Source organism: Sceloporus occidentalis, unplaced genomic scaffold (genome assembly GCF_023333645.1).
Source record: "Sceloporus occidentalis isolate IW3139 unplaced genomic scaffold, rSceOcc1.0.p SCAF_1, whole genome shotgun sequence".
Lineage (NCBI taxonomy): Eukaryota > Metazoa > Chordata > Lepidosauria > Squamata > Phrynosomatidae > Sceloporus > Sceloporus occidentalis.
The window spans coordinates 67,326,533-67,343,180 of NW_028316981.1; the positions used below are offsets into that span (position 1 = coordinate 67,326,533).

The 16,648-nt window shown below is 38.5% G+C and overlaps 1 protein-coding gene across 13 annotated transcripts in view; it reads right to left on the reverse strand.

The window, feature by feature from the left end:
• Nucleotides 1-12,171, reverse strand: part of ATP2B2 (ATPase plasma membrane Ca2+ transporting 2) — a 216,119-nt gene extending 203,948 nt beyond the window's left edge. For all 13 annotated transcript variants that reach the window (XM_089523582.1, XM_089523559.1, XM_089523613.1 and 10 more), the window contains exon 1: nucleotides 11,894-12,171. In XM_089523582.1, coding sequence (XP_089379708.1) covers nucleotides 11,894-12,092 — 199 coding nt within the window. In that variant the 5' untranslated portion in view covers nucleotides 12,093-12,171. The remainder of the gene's footprint in view (nucleotides 1-11,893) is intronic.
• Nucleotides 12,172-16,648: the final 4,477 nt, after the last annotated feature.

The window sequence follows — 16,648 nt, forward strand, 5'->3', positions numbered from 1 at the left end:
TCTGTGGCCAGGCACTTTTATTTGGGAAAGGCCTGCCGAAAGAGATCCATCTTGACAGATTTTTTAAAGCTGTCTAAGCTGGCAATTTGATGGATCTCGTCCGGCAGGCCGTTCCATAGTTTGGGGAAAGTACCAAAGAGGTGAAGGGACTACATTCGAAGGTTGCTCTCCCTCACACTGCTGAATCTCTCCTAGTTTTCTTTATTATCTGAGTCAGCAGAAAGGCTTTTACCATCCCTGTGTGGCTTCCTAGTGACAGTCAGGCTGAATGACCACTAGATGCACCCAGAAAAATATCTGTCCTCTTGTCTCTTTCATTCTGCAAGTTTTCTCCCTCATATTATTGTAGCTGTTACTTTCAGCTAGCATTTCTACTTGTATACAACAGTTAATTGTAGCTTGGACACTGCTTCACACAACATTCCAAAAGTCCTCAAAGGTACAGCTGAACACCTATGGTGTAAGGTCTTGTTCAGCCCTTTTCAGACACTATATTTTGTGTTCTTCATAATTTATCTAAAGCTTGTGTGGTGTGGCAGAAAGTCCATGGTTCAACTTGCCCCTCAGCTTCCAATTCAACTGATGGTTCTTGGTTAAATTCCATTTTTTATCTTGTCATCCACAAGATGGATACCTACATAGTGACCTACATTACAGGTAGAAGTGTGTAGCATTTGTCTCTTTATGTTGATTGATGTTCTGCTGTTCCACTTTATAGCATCAGGTAACTACATAGCCTCTGAATGGTATCTTGGAGCTATGAGTTTTCTAAGCAACTTCCCGTGTATCTGTGAAACATATACATGTATCCAACTCAGATCCAGAAATCTCGAATGAAAAAGTTGGTGGGTTGTTGTTGTTTTCATGGTAGCTTGCATACAGTGCTGTAAATGTCAACAGTACAGTAACAGTATCATATTTACTCTGCAAAGACAGAGAAAAAAACTGATGAAATTGAAAAGCTTCCTTGCAGCCTCTGTAGCCAGTTCTATGAAACTAATTGAGATTCCCCAGAATTGTCCATATCAGTTTCATCAGTATTCTTTGTAGCCCCTGGAACTAAATTAGAATTCCTCAATTTGGCAGCCTTCAGTAGTGTTGGACTACAACTCCCACCATCTCCAGCCCGTAAGATTTTGTAGGCAGGCTGGTGGGCACTGTAGTCCAACACAACTGGAGGCTGCCAGTTTGGAGAAGACTAGCCTGAATACTATTTAATAACATTTTGAACAAACTTGGTGATGTGCATCCATCAGTTACAGACGGCATCTGTACTTATTCCCTACATTCCAACAAAAAGGGTCAGCTTCTGCATTGCCATGCATTGCTATGGTCTCTGCTTGTTTCAGTGGTTTTTTGCTTATTCCAGAAAGTAGTTTCTTCCACTTACTGAAGAAATTTGAGCAATGTTTGTCCATTTTACTGTTGACCTTTGTAGTTTACATGCACACATCTCTAGCCTTGTTCCGGGTGTATCCAGCTATCTGTCTATACACCTATTTTTAATCTCAGGAGCAGCATTCTGCCTTGAGCGTTAATTTTCACATTCAACTTTTCCTCCCACATGTTGTTGTTCTTGCTATTGTTGTTATAAAAGATTAAAAAATTATACTTAATCACCAAGAAGTCCATCAGAGAGATGGCTAGGTACCAGGTTGCTCAGCTTGAAAACAGACTTGAGATTCTCAGTGAGGACTGAGTCCCACTGGCAACTACTGTTTTCAGGTGGAACTAGGGCCAGGAATAATGGGAGTCATAGTTCCCATCAGGAGATTTGATATCACTCTTAAAAGCAAGAGAAGGAGAGTGATGGGTCAGGAAGGCACTCTTTGTTGATGATGCCACTGTTACTATCTTGCTGTCCATTTTGCAGGAGTTCAGATTTGTCCTGTCAGGTAACAGGCTGCATGATTTGATTTGACGAAGAAGTCCTTTCATCATGGGCCTCTTGTCTCTAGTCACCTAGTTGAAATTGAATTGGAGTGTTTGTCCAGCCCATCACCTTTGGGCCTCCACCAAGGGAGACCTCCTATTGAAACCTGACAGACAAAACAGTGATATCAGCTTGGGACAGAAGGGATCTGTACCTCATGCACCTCCTCCCTGCACTAAACTGTGCCCCTCATGTTTGTCTTAATGAGCACCATTATTCCATTTCTCCTAGTAGTCCAAAACAGGATGTCTCTCAGTACCTGCAGAACTATAATATCCATGTCAGAAAGTTTACACAATGTGCTGTCACAACATCCATACTATCAGCTAGCTGTAAGATATTGTGCATGAAACGTCAAATTTAACACTCACATTGTTGTTGTTGTTGTTGTTGTTGTTGTTATCTACTCAAACTCAAAGGTAAACAGAACATACAAGAGATGTATAGTATACCTCAAGTATGCTCACAAATGGTACTGACTTTTCAAAATACTATGCACACATAGTAAACCAAAGGGGTAAGAGATAATAACTGAACAGAAAAAATGTTCCTGAATCATTTCATGTTTCATAATAAATATTTACATTAGAGGACCTCTGTCATTTGCAAAAGTCAAGACACATTTACTCATCTGTTCTCTCCCAAATTTCAGATTGTTGTTACTGCTTTGGTATTTTCTTTGAATGAAAAGAAAAGAGATGGATATGTGGCAAACAGCAAAATATAGGCTGAACCCATGTAAGCTTAAAATTCTTTTGTGCCACATTTAGGACAAGTTTTATTAAAATGACATTAATATGAGAAGGCCAAGTAAATGATAGAACAATGTGATATGACACAGGCAAGGCACACAGTGTGCAGTCAAGTTCGATTTTTATCATCATACTGTGGGGGGAGGGGGAGATCTTTCTCCTTTCCATTCGCATAGTGCATATTTTATTAACTCTGGAAGAATATTTGCTTTCCTTAAAACAAGCAATGTAATTGCATCAGAAGGGAAGTGCATCTGTCAAATTCTGTCAGGATTCGAACTAATAGTCTTTGCATATGCGTGCAGCTGAAATGTGTAATAATAATAATAATATTTATTTGTATACCGCTTTTCTAAAATGAATTAATCAAAGTGGTTTACAACAGTTCGCAAACAATAACATAATACAGCATATCTCAAAAACATCATAACATCATAACATCAATGGCAATACATCTCAATACAAAGGCAACAATATAATTCTCAGTGCATATCACAAATGAACCATCTACCTCACTAGTGAGGTACAATGAAGCTCTGAATTGACTTTGTATCCCAGGTTTGCTGTCAGATTATCCTGGACAGAACAGGGTATAGGAGAGTTTCCTCTTTTAGTTAAATCTTACCAAAACAAAACAGTCTTCTTTAACTTCAGTATCTTCCTGTACTCTTTGGGCAGGGATTGGTCCTGACAATTGCTATTCAGTCCTGCACCTTTATATCCTATTTTTTTTCTTGCTTTGGCCCCCTACTCTGATTCCCTGTCCAGTGTAACACCGATGGCCTAGTTCTTGGCTCCTCTCAGCTATAACTGCACCACAATAAAACTACCTCTCCTCTTAAAAGGGGTAAAAACCACTTCCCAGATTAGAGCTGAACTGCATATCTGCAAATATTCAGAAATTTGCCATGTGATCTCCAGTATCACATTTTGAAGCAAATTTCAGATTTGTGGCCAGCATCTTCTTAGGCAGTTGCAATGACATAAACTAGACACAACCGTGTAAGTGCTTCATGTTCACATTTACATTTGTGCCACATTAAATTCACATTAAAAATCAGGCAGCTGTACTGAGTAAAGGAGTTCTGTGGCACTGGAAAGAGAAGTGCTCAGTGATGTTGTATCCAGTCTGCTCCCTTCAGCGAGCTCCAGTGTGATAAGGAGTTATGACAGGAGGCCACAGAGGTCCATGCTTCTGCTGATCAGTGATGACTCACTGGTGGGAGGGAGCAAGACAAGTCATTTTTCAGCCCTCCGATCACCACTGCCACACAACTCCTTTGTCTGCTTTTTAAGATGGGCTTTAAGGGTCACATCAGGAAGCAGCATGTAGCTGTGACATTGTGGCCTGTATACTGAATATGATGTTTTTTTAAAAAAAAAAAAACCTAAAATATAACATTTGGATGTTTTATTATCTGGCATCTGTGTGTGTGTGTGTTTTTTTAAATTCTGAAATGGTTATTCATTTAAACTCTTCAAAATTAAAATGATCTTAGCTACCTCACCATGGTGGGGAGGTAACCCTGGCCTATGCAAGGTTACAGCTGCCGATTAGAGCATAAACTCTGGCAGATTCTACCAAGCAATTAAGGCTTTGAGCAGAGTACCAGTAGCATCTCTAATCTAGGTAGACTTGTTTAGAAGGTTGGCAACATGATGACAAATTTGAGACATCAGTTATGTGATCTGCATTTGTAGAGGGACTGTCCACATCAACTAGTGGAAGAACTAACTACACTAATGAAATCATAGATTTTCAAGGTTTCTAATTATATTTGTAGTCTGCCTATTAGGGCACTGTAATAAAAGGTGGCTCACATAAAAGTAAAACATACAGTAAAATAAAACCACATTATAATAAAATCACCTAAAAAAGCAAAAAAAAAAAAAAAATTAAATAAATTAAAACACAAAAGGGTTAAGTTATAGATCTAACACATCTAATAAAAATGTCACCCTTCTGTTGACTCACTTTATTTTTAAGCCACAAGAGGAACAGTTTAATCCTGGAGACATGATTTGAAATGGGTGTCTAACATCCATCTGGACATTCTTGTAAAGCTGCAGGAGAAGCCTGAGTTGGATATGGGCTGCCTACTGCCTAGGCATGGGGCAGTGTGATAAGATCCGTTAGTGATGGTTATAACCCATTTCTATCCCAGTGAGGATTTGGGTTGTGAGAATCTCCTATGTTGTATGGAAGTTTAAAACAGATCTTTAAAAGGGGATAGGAGAATATTAAAAAATATTCTAGCAAGCAGAGCAATTCTTTCTGAGTTACAGGAAACTGATGAGAAGTCCCTTTGTCAAGAAACTTCGCAGCTTGGTACTTTTCTAGTGAGGGGGGCAGCTACACAAAAAACTGTATTTTTTGGCACAGAAATATTGTTTTCTACATAGAAAACCATGTTTTCCACACATAATGTGGCTTTTGTGCATAAAAGACTGCCAATACTACACAGTTTTCATGGAACCTCCTGCACTGGGACGAAATTGCTGAAATTATTCATTGCTTTATTTGGTCACCAAAATTGAGACATACATCACTAGTTTGAAATGAGTTTGGTCTCTCTGAAGGACAAGTGCACAGTTTGAGAGTCACCTTGAACTTAGTAGTAAGGTGTGGGTGCAGGGATCAGGGTGCACCATGTGGGTGCAGGGATCAGAAGTACTTAGCCTGGTGCATGAATTGCACTAGATGGGCCTAAATACCCTAAAGGTACCAGATCCTTAGAAGGGTCAGCCCTAGTTATTACTTGGATGGGAGATCACCAACATATATCAGGTGCACTGGTTATATTTGAGAGGAAGGGACTCATAAAACCCATCTCTGATTATTCCTTGCCTAAGGAAACCCCATGAAATTCATGGGGTCCCCATAAGTCAACAGGCAACGTAAAGGCACATACACACATAGGCGGGTTACAGACCGCCATTAGGGACGTCCTGAGGACGCCCCAGTTTGAAAAAGGGGCATCTCTTCCAGACGCCCCAACCCTATCACGGACAGAGTCCGTGACAAATGGCAGCCGCTCCTTCCTTGGAGCGTCTGGGAGCCACGCGGTTTGGCCACTGTGGCTCCCGGACACTGCAAGCGGAGGCGGAGCCAGACCTGTCTGTAACGCACCATAGTCTCCCTGAACTATTCTACTGTGCTCTAAGTAGAGCCTGCCTTTAGGAACTTCAGCTGAAGCAGAATGAGGCTACTCCAATATCATGACACCTATACTGCATCAGTTGTGCTTGCTGCTGCTGTATTTCTGAGACCAAATTAAAGAGCTGGGTTTAATGATTAAAACCTTAAACGGCTTCAGATCCAGTTACCTGAAGGGCTACCTTCCTGCATATTAATGGCTGCCCTTATGTTGAAATCAACAACTAAAGTAGTAATTTGCATGTTTGCTGGTGAGAACAACTAGACTGAGGAGCACAAAGTAAAGGGATTTCTTAAGCATGGATCCATTCTGGCCAAAGCATAACAGATGTTTGAGAGCTTCTAGTGGCCCAAAGGTGGGATATATAGCAAATAAAACACATAAAATAAAAATAAAGATGTAGAAGATCCCTAAAATGCATACGATTTCTCTGGCTTTTTCTTAGGATAGTTTTATGGGCTGCAGAATTTCTACTGTAATCATTTCAACATCATTTAAATTTTTATAAGACTTTCTTTGGCTTCTGTTATTTTTCATTGTTTATTTGCTCTTTTGATTTCTGGTTCTTATTAACAATTAAGTTTATTTGGAAGTTTACTGTTACTCCAATTATTGTCATTTTTATTTCTATAAAATACAGAAGCTGCCTTGAGCGAATAAAAGCAGCCTATAAATGTTTTACATTTAAGAAACAAGCATTCATACATAAAGAGCAGCAAAGAAGCCGTAACTGCTCACCACAGTAAGTTCTACACTCTTTTGTATGGAATTTGAATAACATTCTGACTTGCTAATAGATTTCTGTGCCATCAGGGAACACTGGTGCATTTTTCAAGGTATTTGTTTCCAGGGACCATTTATGATAATATCTCTAAAAATCATAGCCATGCTTTTCAAATGCAGCCTCAAGAAAAGACTTCATAACAATGTGCGATAACTTGTCTAATTAGTTCCTCAAATGCTTGGACATCATAGAAGGTGTGAATTAAGCCTCTTTAGAATGACAGTCTGACCTTCCTTAATCTGTTCATCTTCATTAAAATATTGCACCAACGTAGCACTGTTCAAAGCACCCAGTTTACTTTGAAGTAAACTCATTTTCACTTGGCACACTTAAAGGGAAACATCAGCCATCCAATATTTTTAAACAGCAATAAGTGCAGGTTGTTATTTCCCAGGTGGGAACTCTATTCGCACAATCGCTAATCAGATTGTTCAGACAAGTAATGGATGTCTTGTTTTCACATGAGTTATGAGTTAACAAGCTAAAAGAACTTAACTGAAATAAAGTGCCAAATGTTCTTTACCTTTAAGGAACTGCACCCTTACTCTTACCAGATATTGCAGAGCTGGATATGACTTTAAAGGCCTGATGTGGTTTAGATCCGGTTTATCTAAGGTAATGTTTCTTAGGCTTTCTTATGTTAGAAGAGAAAGGCTTTTTTGTGCCCAATGACTACAACTATTTCTTTCTCTCCTTGAAACACACCCAGCAAACCAATGGCTCACAGATAAGAGGTTCTCCACAGACCACTGCCTTGCTTTGCACTGACTCAAAGGACTGTATTCTCTCACAATGACCTGTCCAAGAGTTTAAGATTTTCAGGAGTGGCCCATCTCTTAGTCCTATCACCCTCAGACATTCTCTCCAAGAGAAGCCTTGGAGTAGCTTTCTACAAATCCATTTCTAGAGAGGACAGAGTGACCTCCTCCATGGTATCCTGGTGAAGATTTTTGTTTGTTTGTTTGTTTTAACAGGTTTTTGGAACCTCACTACACCACCATGACAACTCATAACTTGCATTCTTTGGAACATAGAAATGTCAGAGAGGGAAGAAATGATGAGTCAAGAGCAGAAATGGAGATTGCTCTGCAGCTGTGAGCCACAATGAAGTTCTACATATGGGTTTGGAACACATATATGGGACAGTAGAGTTCTATATGGCAAGCTAGTGTGGTGTAGTGGTTTGAATATTGGACTACAACTCTGGAGACCAGGATTTGAATTGTTGCCCAGCCATGGAAACCCAGTGGGTGACCTTAGACAAGTCATACTCTCTCAGCTTGAAAGGAAGTAAAGACAAACTGCCTCTGAACAAATCTTGCCAAGAAGCACACATGACAGACGTAGGATCCCCATAAGTTGGAAACTACTTGAAGGCACACAGCAACAACAACATCAAGAGTTCTATGTATGGATATGGAAAATGAAGAATTTGTCACCAGCTCTTCACCCATCTTTGCACAGGTACTCAATGTAGAAAATTAAATATTGATTACTTAAAGAGCTTCCAACAAATCTTTTGTTAAAACCATTGCATTATTATTGGTCCAATAATGTCAACATCAACTTTTTATTATTCATGAATAATATTTCCCCTGACTCTAAATGGGAATAACTCTTCTTCATGAATTCAACAACAGGATCACATTTTTATAACCATTCAATGATCACATAATTTCGTTCTTTAATCTGACACAACAACCTCTTATATTCATCTTATCCAAACTGATATTCTTAATTGTTTGTTCAACTTGGGTCTGAAATTTTTAGGGAGTTCTATTATTTTTATATATAATAAATAAATAAATAAAATTTTTATTTTTATACCGCCCTTCCCATGATCAGGGCGGTGCACAGCATAATACCGATACAATACAATAAACAAACAGTAAGAATAACAACAATAGACATTAAAATTACATTAAATCAGTATATTTTGCAAATAAAGCCAGAAATGTGTGTCTACGGTTGTTCCAGGAATGATTGGAACAGCATTCTGCAATAGAACATTCATTCAGAATTGCCTTTAAGGTGCATGAAGGCGGAAGGCTATTTACAAAGTGTCCTTACAGACAGCAAGACTTACATTTGATGAATGCTTAGAAAACACTGTATAAATGGCTATTGTGTTCCAGTACTACATCAAGTATATCTGTTGCTGTGACTTAGGTATACTCATGCAGTGAAATTTCTATTGTCACAGCTAATTTCATTTCTTTATTCATTATGTGAAATTAGCTGGAAGGTGGCTGTCTTCTTCCACAACTAGGTATAATTAACATTTTCATTCCATGTGCGTATGTCATGTAACCTATGTTTTTTTCAACTTATAAGAAGTCTGCCAAACAAATATTTCATTATGATATGTACCTCTGCCATTCACAATGTCAGAATTCAGTTGCCTTTATGATTTGAGGCTAATTCCAAAATCCATGTGTAATTCTCTATGCCCCAATAGTTGACGGCATTCGTGGAATTTGGAACTCTTACCTTAAGTACATATTATTTTTGAACTACTTTGTATAACAGACTATATGGAACTGAATAGCCTGTCCTGTTAAGCGGGATTATATTTCTTCATCATTCCCTCTTCTGTAAATAATGCAATACAGAATTCTTCTCAGGCTGCACTATGGCTGTACTCTCAGCTGCTATAATATTATGTAACTGAGAATTTGAACTATAGAACACACTTATCCCAGGAGTTTCAGTTTACCTTAGAAGATATTGGTATGGCTGGATATTATCGTAGAGCATATAACAATTCTCCCAATGCGCACAAAACGTGCATGCTAAATATTTTTCATGATACAATACCTGATCTCTTACTTCTACAGCATAAAACTATACACTACTTCTGCTACTGCATGATAGTTTCCCCCCTCTTTTCAAGATCTGTACCACAGGGAGGAAATGTATCATTTTCCCCATGTTTGACTGCAACTCCTATCATCCCTTATCATTGGTCACTTACTGGTTTGGTCTGATGGGCAATGGAGTCCAACAGCTATTGGGCCACATATGCTATTCTTCCAATCTATATTGTTACTTGTTATAAAGTTGCAAAAGACCTATATAGGGACTTCCAGCTTACAAAGTTTACATTTATTGCTACTACAGTTCAACAGCAAAATGGCAGCAGGGTACTTCATACCATAATTGCCTTTAATATTTCTCTAAATACAAGAATACATCACATAATTGTAAATTTCAGGTTATGGAGCTGGATCCAGATTGGACATTCTACAAGTGGCCAAGATCCAGTTAAGGTTCCTGGCTAGAGAAAAGGGGCAGAGACACAAAATATTCCACTTTCTCCTTCTCAGATGTGTCAAATGCATAATCTCTCTCATCTGGTAGATTTTCAGAAGACCAAAAAGGCTGCTCAAAGGCAGAGGGTCACCAAAAAGTGTTTCCCTACCCTCTTACTTCAGTGTGATGGTAAATCCAATTCAAATTATTTTAGTTATACAAGCAGAGCTTTTTCTTAATTAAGACCCCATATTTTATTATTTCACACTATCATCCAGGCCTGATCTTCACTTCAGAAATAAGTACATGGTACTTCAGAAGTCCACACCACTCCAAAAATACTTTTGGAGTTTCACAGTCTAGCCCACAAAGCAAAAGGATTTGCATTATGGCCTACTTTTCTGAGACTGCTTCTGTACTACAATTTTATACACATTTATATGACAAAATTTCATCTAAAACTGGAGTGTGAATTCCTATCCCTAACTCTTACCATGCATGATAACTGATAATTTCCATCAGTGATACCCTGATCCCATCTGATCTTTGAAGTTAAGCAGGATCAGCCCTGGTTATTTCTTGGATGGGAAACTGCTAATGAATAGCAAGTATTGCAGGTTATATTTCATAGGATAGTACTGGAAGAACCACCTTTGAGTATTCCTTGCCAATAAAAACTCTGTGAAATTCACCGGGTTGCCATAAACTGACAGGAGACTTGAAGGCGTTCGTACACACATACTCGGACTAAATACAATGCAAACTATGCAAAGACACCAGTGGAGGGATTATTCTAGCTTTTTGATGTCACTGTCCCACCTATTCATCAAATGACAATGTTGTATGTCAGATGACCAGATGGCCCTCAAAAGTCAAGCATTACTACAATAGCCAAATCTAACCCCTAACTGCTAAACTAGAAATCCAATAGCATTTTACTTTTAAAAGATACCAGCAGAGTGACTCTTTTCTGAGTCATGAGGTGTTTAAAATCAGAAGACAAATAGATGCAAATCCTCATCTTCTACTCTCCTAATTTGTCAGTCAAGCTGTCTATGAAAGCATTTCAAACATATTTATAGGATGGCTTTCCATACTGAAAAATCAAAATGACAGAATTCATATGTAAAGTTCTGCCTCTAAAATAAACTTTATACTGCTCATAATGCATTTAAGTGAGACGCAACAGATAACGTGTTCAAAAGGTGTTTGTGAGAAGAAGTTGCTATGTGATTATCCATGACATTATGACACAAGCTTTAGTGTTGTATTTCAAATAACCAAAGCAGCTTCAGCTATGTAGACAGATGGGATGTGCATAAAAGTAAAGTAATATTGTTATACAACAATAAGCATAATATCAAAACAATCCATATTTGGATAACTTTAACAATATTATAGGCTGAGTCTCCCTCATCGGAAATATTTAGCACCAGAAGTGTTTCAGATTTTGAAGTTTTTCAGGTTTTGAAATATTTGGATATGCCTAATAAAAGATTCAAAACTAAACATGAAATTCATTTATATTTCATATATGCCTTATACACATATCCTAAAGGTACAATATTTTTAATAATGTTGTACATGAAACAATGTTTGTCTACATTCACCCATAAGAAAGCAAAGTTGTCACTATGTAGGCCACCCATGTGGACAGTTTGGGATTTGGGAATATTTCAGATTTTGGAATTCTGGATAAAGGAGACTCAACCTGTGTAGCCCAGAACATAATTAAACCAAAAACTCTTCAATAATTACTCCCACCCATTCCTCTGAAAATGTATCTGATTCAAAATCAAATTAACATATTTGATTTCTTTTTAAGAGCAGCAAGTTTTTTTATACTCTCACTCTACACAAGCTTTAATCATTGATTGTATCTGTATGTTTGCAATATAGTCTCTCTGGGTTTTTTTTCCCTTCTGTAGTATTCTTCATTCTATTGGGAATACCACCATAAACACCAAAAGCCCAGTATGTGCCAAGGGGAAAGTGAAGCACGCTTATTCCTTACCTTCTGTTGGCGATGTCTTCAAGTGTCTGCATAGGCCCTCAGTGTCCCCATATGTCTCTTTAATTTTTGTTACTGCTTCCATTCCTCGAAGTTCCATGAGCGAGCGCAGCTCCTCAAGCGTGCACCCAAATTCTCCTGCATGGTTGGCCTCATTTCTTTGGTTCTTTGAATAAAAATCGCTATTTGTCATATCACCCATTGCTGCTGATAGTATTGCTCTGTGCTATGTGCTATATACAACTGGAAAATTTGCAAGGGTGGAAATTCAAGTCCCGGACAAAATAACAGAAGGAATCCACTTTCTGCTTCCAATAATAACAGGCGAGAAAGCAATAACTGATGGATGTCTCTCTCTGGTAATAGTCCACACGATGGCTGTTTTCAAGGTTGCAGGCCAGTTCCACCCCATTCACTGTTTCCCATTATGCTGCACCCCGTCTGCTGTCATCTACATGGTCATCTCTTCCTTCAGACCTTAGGAAATAAATGCAAAGCATGTATTAGAAGCTTAAATGAGAAACTGATTCCATCACACCAATCTTAAAAGGGGCTTGAATGCATGAGCCTTAACACAGAAGGGTTGACAATATATGCTGGTGAAGCCGTAACAGAATTGTTGTCGTAGCCGGCTCAACCGATTGCCCATGGACTAGCTGTGTCACCCATAAGACTCTTTCTAGCTTCAGTAGCAATTGCAGTCCTTACTTTAATCAAGTCCCTAGAGCACCAGCTAAATGAGATGGCTCATGAATATTAATAAGTAAGCCATTAGCCCAACAACCTAGATGTGTCTCTAGTAGGGGCTCTTGTTCAGACCATTCTATTAATCTTTCATCTCCTAAGAAAACACATACACATGTGCACGCATGCACACCCACACCCCGATGATGCCTATATGAAGTAATAAAAATCGATTGGCTACTATTACTTATGCTTTTATGCATTAGAAAAACCATTTTTCAGTGCAGGGGAAAATGAATTTGAAAAAGAGACTTTTTTTTCTATTTCCAGTCAGGAATGCATTTAAATAAATGAAACTTTGCTGCTTTCACAGCTTGTGAAGATAAACACAAACACAACGATGAAGATGAAAACACCTGAGTGCTTTAGGCTAAACAGCAAGTCCTCTGTGTCGTATGTAAAGGAAACGTTGCTCTCCTTCAGCACCACCTGTTATCTGACTCACCAGAACACTTGATACTCTTAGCAGGAGAGCTGAATATTTCTTTGCAAATGCCAAGCAGGCAAACCTAACTACCTTTAAGGGACTTTAATGTGAAATATTCAGACATGCACACAGATGATCAGTGGGAAGAAGCAATTACTTAACATTTTGTAAAATGTTCTTTCCCAGGAAGGTGCTAATGAACTATGCACAACTATGGTGAAGGAAGCTATTATACTTTGCCACTCAAGAGTTTAACAGAGATTAAAGGGTTTTGCATTGCATAGAGAGGCTTTCTGCCATTATATAGCTTGAACAACCCATAACCCTTTGAAAGGGGTTTTGTTATTTTGCACAGTAAAAACAGACCTTTCAAATGTTAATACAATTTCTGGATAATGGATGATAAGCCATGTTCAGTTAAATATTACTGGAGTTTAATATAATGCATCCAAGGATGCCAGAAACACACACGAGAATTTCTGTAACTGATGTTGAATTTCCAGACCCCCCAAGTAGTTATTTTTCTAGGGAAAAGTCAATAGTTGAGAAGAAAATGTGATGAACTGCATGTCATTAATTAATTAATTCATTCATTCAACCTTTAACAGACATATATGAACTGCATGTGTAAACAGATTGTTCATTGTTTCCATTATTCTATGTAGTCCAGGAGCCACCTGCTATTGTGTATGTAATTTCCTCTGCTGGTTGCATAACCTCAAAGTTTTGCAGTGAGTTGGATTTCACTTTCACACTTATCATTAAATGTCTGCTTGTGATGGGCCAAGTAAAACTAGGTGAGGATGCAGGATTCAACTAGTTATGATGTGACACAACCATTATGTAGGTCTCTTGCATGTATTATAAACTTTCAAAGTAGCCGTATGGGGCTGCAGACCCAAATGAATCAAATGGCTGGAAGTTCTAAAAAGAAAAGGGATCAGATTCTCATGAGAATCTTGATTAAGAGAAAGAGAGAGAGAGAGTAAAAGAACAAGAATACTTTTTGTGCATTCATGAGCTGTAATGTGTTGCTCTTTTTCACAAGGCTGCCTCCTGTTTCAGGAAAATATTTGACCTGACAGAGCCACATGTTTCATATTACTACAGAATGGATCTGCAACCTAAGAACCTTCATTAGCACTTTACTTCAGCTATGGCAGGAAGCATCCTCTTATAGGGTAGAATTCATGCAACCTTAGTAGCTACTCTACTTCAGATCAGTCTATTATTTTTTTAAAGTAAGTCTGTTTTTGTCACCATCCAAGACTGTGCAAAGTGGAGCACTGCTATATCAGGGAACCTTAGAGTAATCTTCAGTTGAAAGGGGCATCACTGTTTTTAAATTTAATTTTAAAATTGTATACTCAGTAAATAAATGTATTTAGCATGATACAATAATAAAATTAATATCATGACAACTTTTATCTTGGGTCTGTGCCTTCCTTATTGAGAGAGTTCGTTATCATGTCTAATCAGACGCTTCGATGGGACTGAGGTGGTCTAATAGTTTGCAAGGTTGTATTTACAGATTCAATCAATGGAAGCCATTTTTCAACAAAAGTATCTTGACTGATTCATCCCCTATTTATTGTCATTGTATCAGATAATTTCTCTAAAAGCCATGTTTTAAAACAAATTACAATAATTACTAGGCAGGATAGTAAATATTGCCCTAGACCTTTATTGTTATCCATTTATTCTAAAGAAAATAGACATTTAAAACATAGAAGATTAATTGCTTTCCTTATTACTGCTGCATGAATAGAAATCACTAGTTGTTGGAAAACTGGAAATGTTGCTAGATCTACAGCTTTTAGGGCCTTCATTTGACTTGTCATATGTTACATCCAGTGTTTCTCACAGATCTTTTCCTACAAGTGACATAAATATACTTTAGAAGATTTCTCCTGGTTCACACGTCCATCACTCTGTTTAATATTTGTTCCAGCTCTTGTAAATACTACGATGTCATTTTGTCAGCCAACGTTAGGCAATGATGCTGTTTTCTCACATACAATTAAATAATTTGCCTGTTTAATATTTCATTTGACCTTCAATTAAATATTAACCAACAAAAAGACAGATCCTCTACTTGCAGAACGACATATCTCTTATTATGTTTATGCCATGGTCAGGATTCACTTAATAACATATCCCCCAGGGAAATAACATCTCTTGTGTTTTGGGAAGGCAGACTGTAAAATGCAGAAAGCACTGAGCATGACTACCATTATCCACTGATAATAACACCTTATAAATCCATGGAACAAGATATGCAACTTTCATTTGATCCTGAAATCTCTTTTATGAAAAGTCTAGGAACACTGCCAATATGCCTAGCAGTTTGCTGTGACTGAAATGAACACTACTCTCAGGTTCTTGCTCAGAGATTTGGGCAACTGTTTCATAAAGAGACGGGAAACTAAAACAAGCAACCAGAAGATGGCAAGGCTCCACACTGGGTACAGAGAAGTTTTGAAATAGAGATTTTAAAAAATTGTAATGTGACTGTGCACATTCCTAAAGTGTTTGGGGCTTCACGCTGCCATAGGTTGCCATGCTAAGCCGATGAGTGATAGTTTCATTTGGCTAATTAAATAGTTCTTTGTATTTATATGGTAGCAGTTTGATATATGTGTAGGCCAGAAATGAAAGAGCCAGTAAATTATTGCTGTGCTATGCTTTGCTTCTGATTTACCTTTTGTTTGTTCGTTTTTTAAAAAGAGTTCCCCATTTTGCATGAAATTTTTGAGCCCCATTGCTTCAAAAGCCTTTCTCTGAGGAAGAAGGAGGCACTCAGAGCAACATGTTTTGGGCCTGTGGGATCTCAAGAGAGTCTGCTATCTGCTTCTCTGCCTTCCTAATAACTTGCTCTGAGGAATAAAAGATCTTCAGGTGGAAACACCGGACAGTCAGCCTCTTCAGAGAGCCGCTAGCCACAGCAGAAAGGTGAGCAGTGTGGCTCTCTAGAGCACCATTCCATTCAGGATCTCACATTGAGGGCTCCACAGAGCAAGGCACTGGGCTGGAGGCTGATCCAGGGAGCCACATCAACTCCCTTCCACCTGCAGAATATGCCACCCCAGGAGAGCAGAAAGCTGTGGTTACCCAGCCAATGTCACACTCTGAGTATTGCTCAGAAAAAGGTTTGGGATAGGCAGAACCAATGGCACAAACAGCAGACCTCCCTTTCAGAGGAGATGTACCATAATTCATCCACTGTCAAAAGTGAAAGGTCCACTTCATTTCATGGGAAGTGGGGCTGGTACTCCTGCCTATAGACCATCAAATATGATGAGGGAAAGTATTAACATACCTCTAGACCAGGGATCTTCACCATTTGTTTTCCAGATGTTTTGGACTTCAACTCCCAGAATACCCCAGCATGGGTTAAGCTGGCTAGTGTTTCTGGGAAGTGAAGTTGAAAGCTGCTGGAGGACAAAAGGATGAGAACCACTGCTCTGCACCAATGAGAGCTTTATATGAGTCCAAACAACTCCTAGGATATTACTCATTATAATTTTCCTTTTTCCATTACGAAATGGTTATAAAATGCCTTCACAGCCTCTGGCACAAGGGTAAAC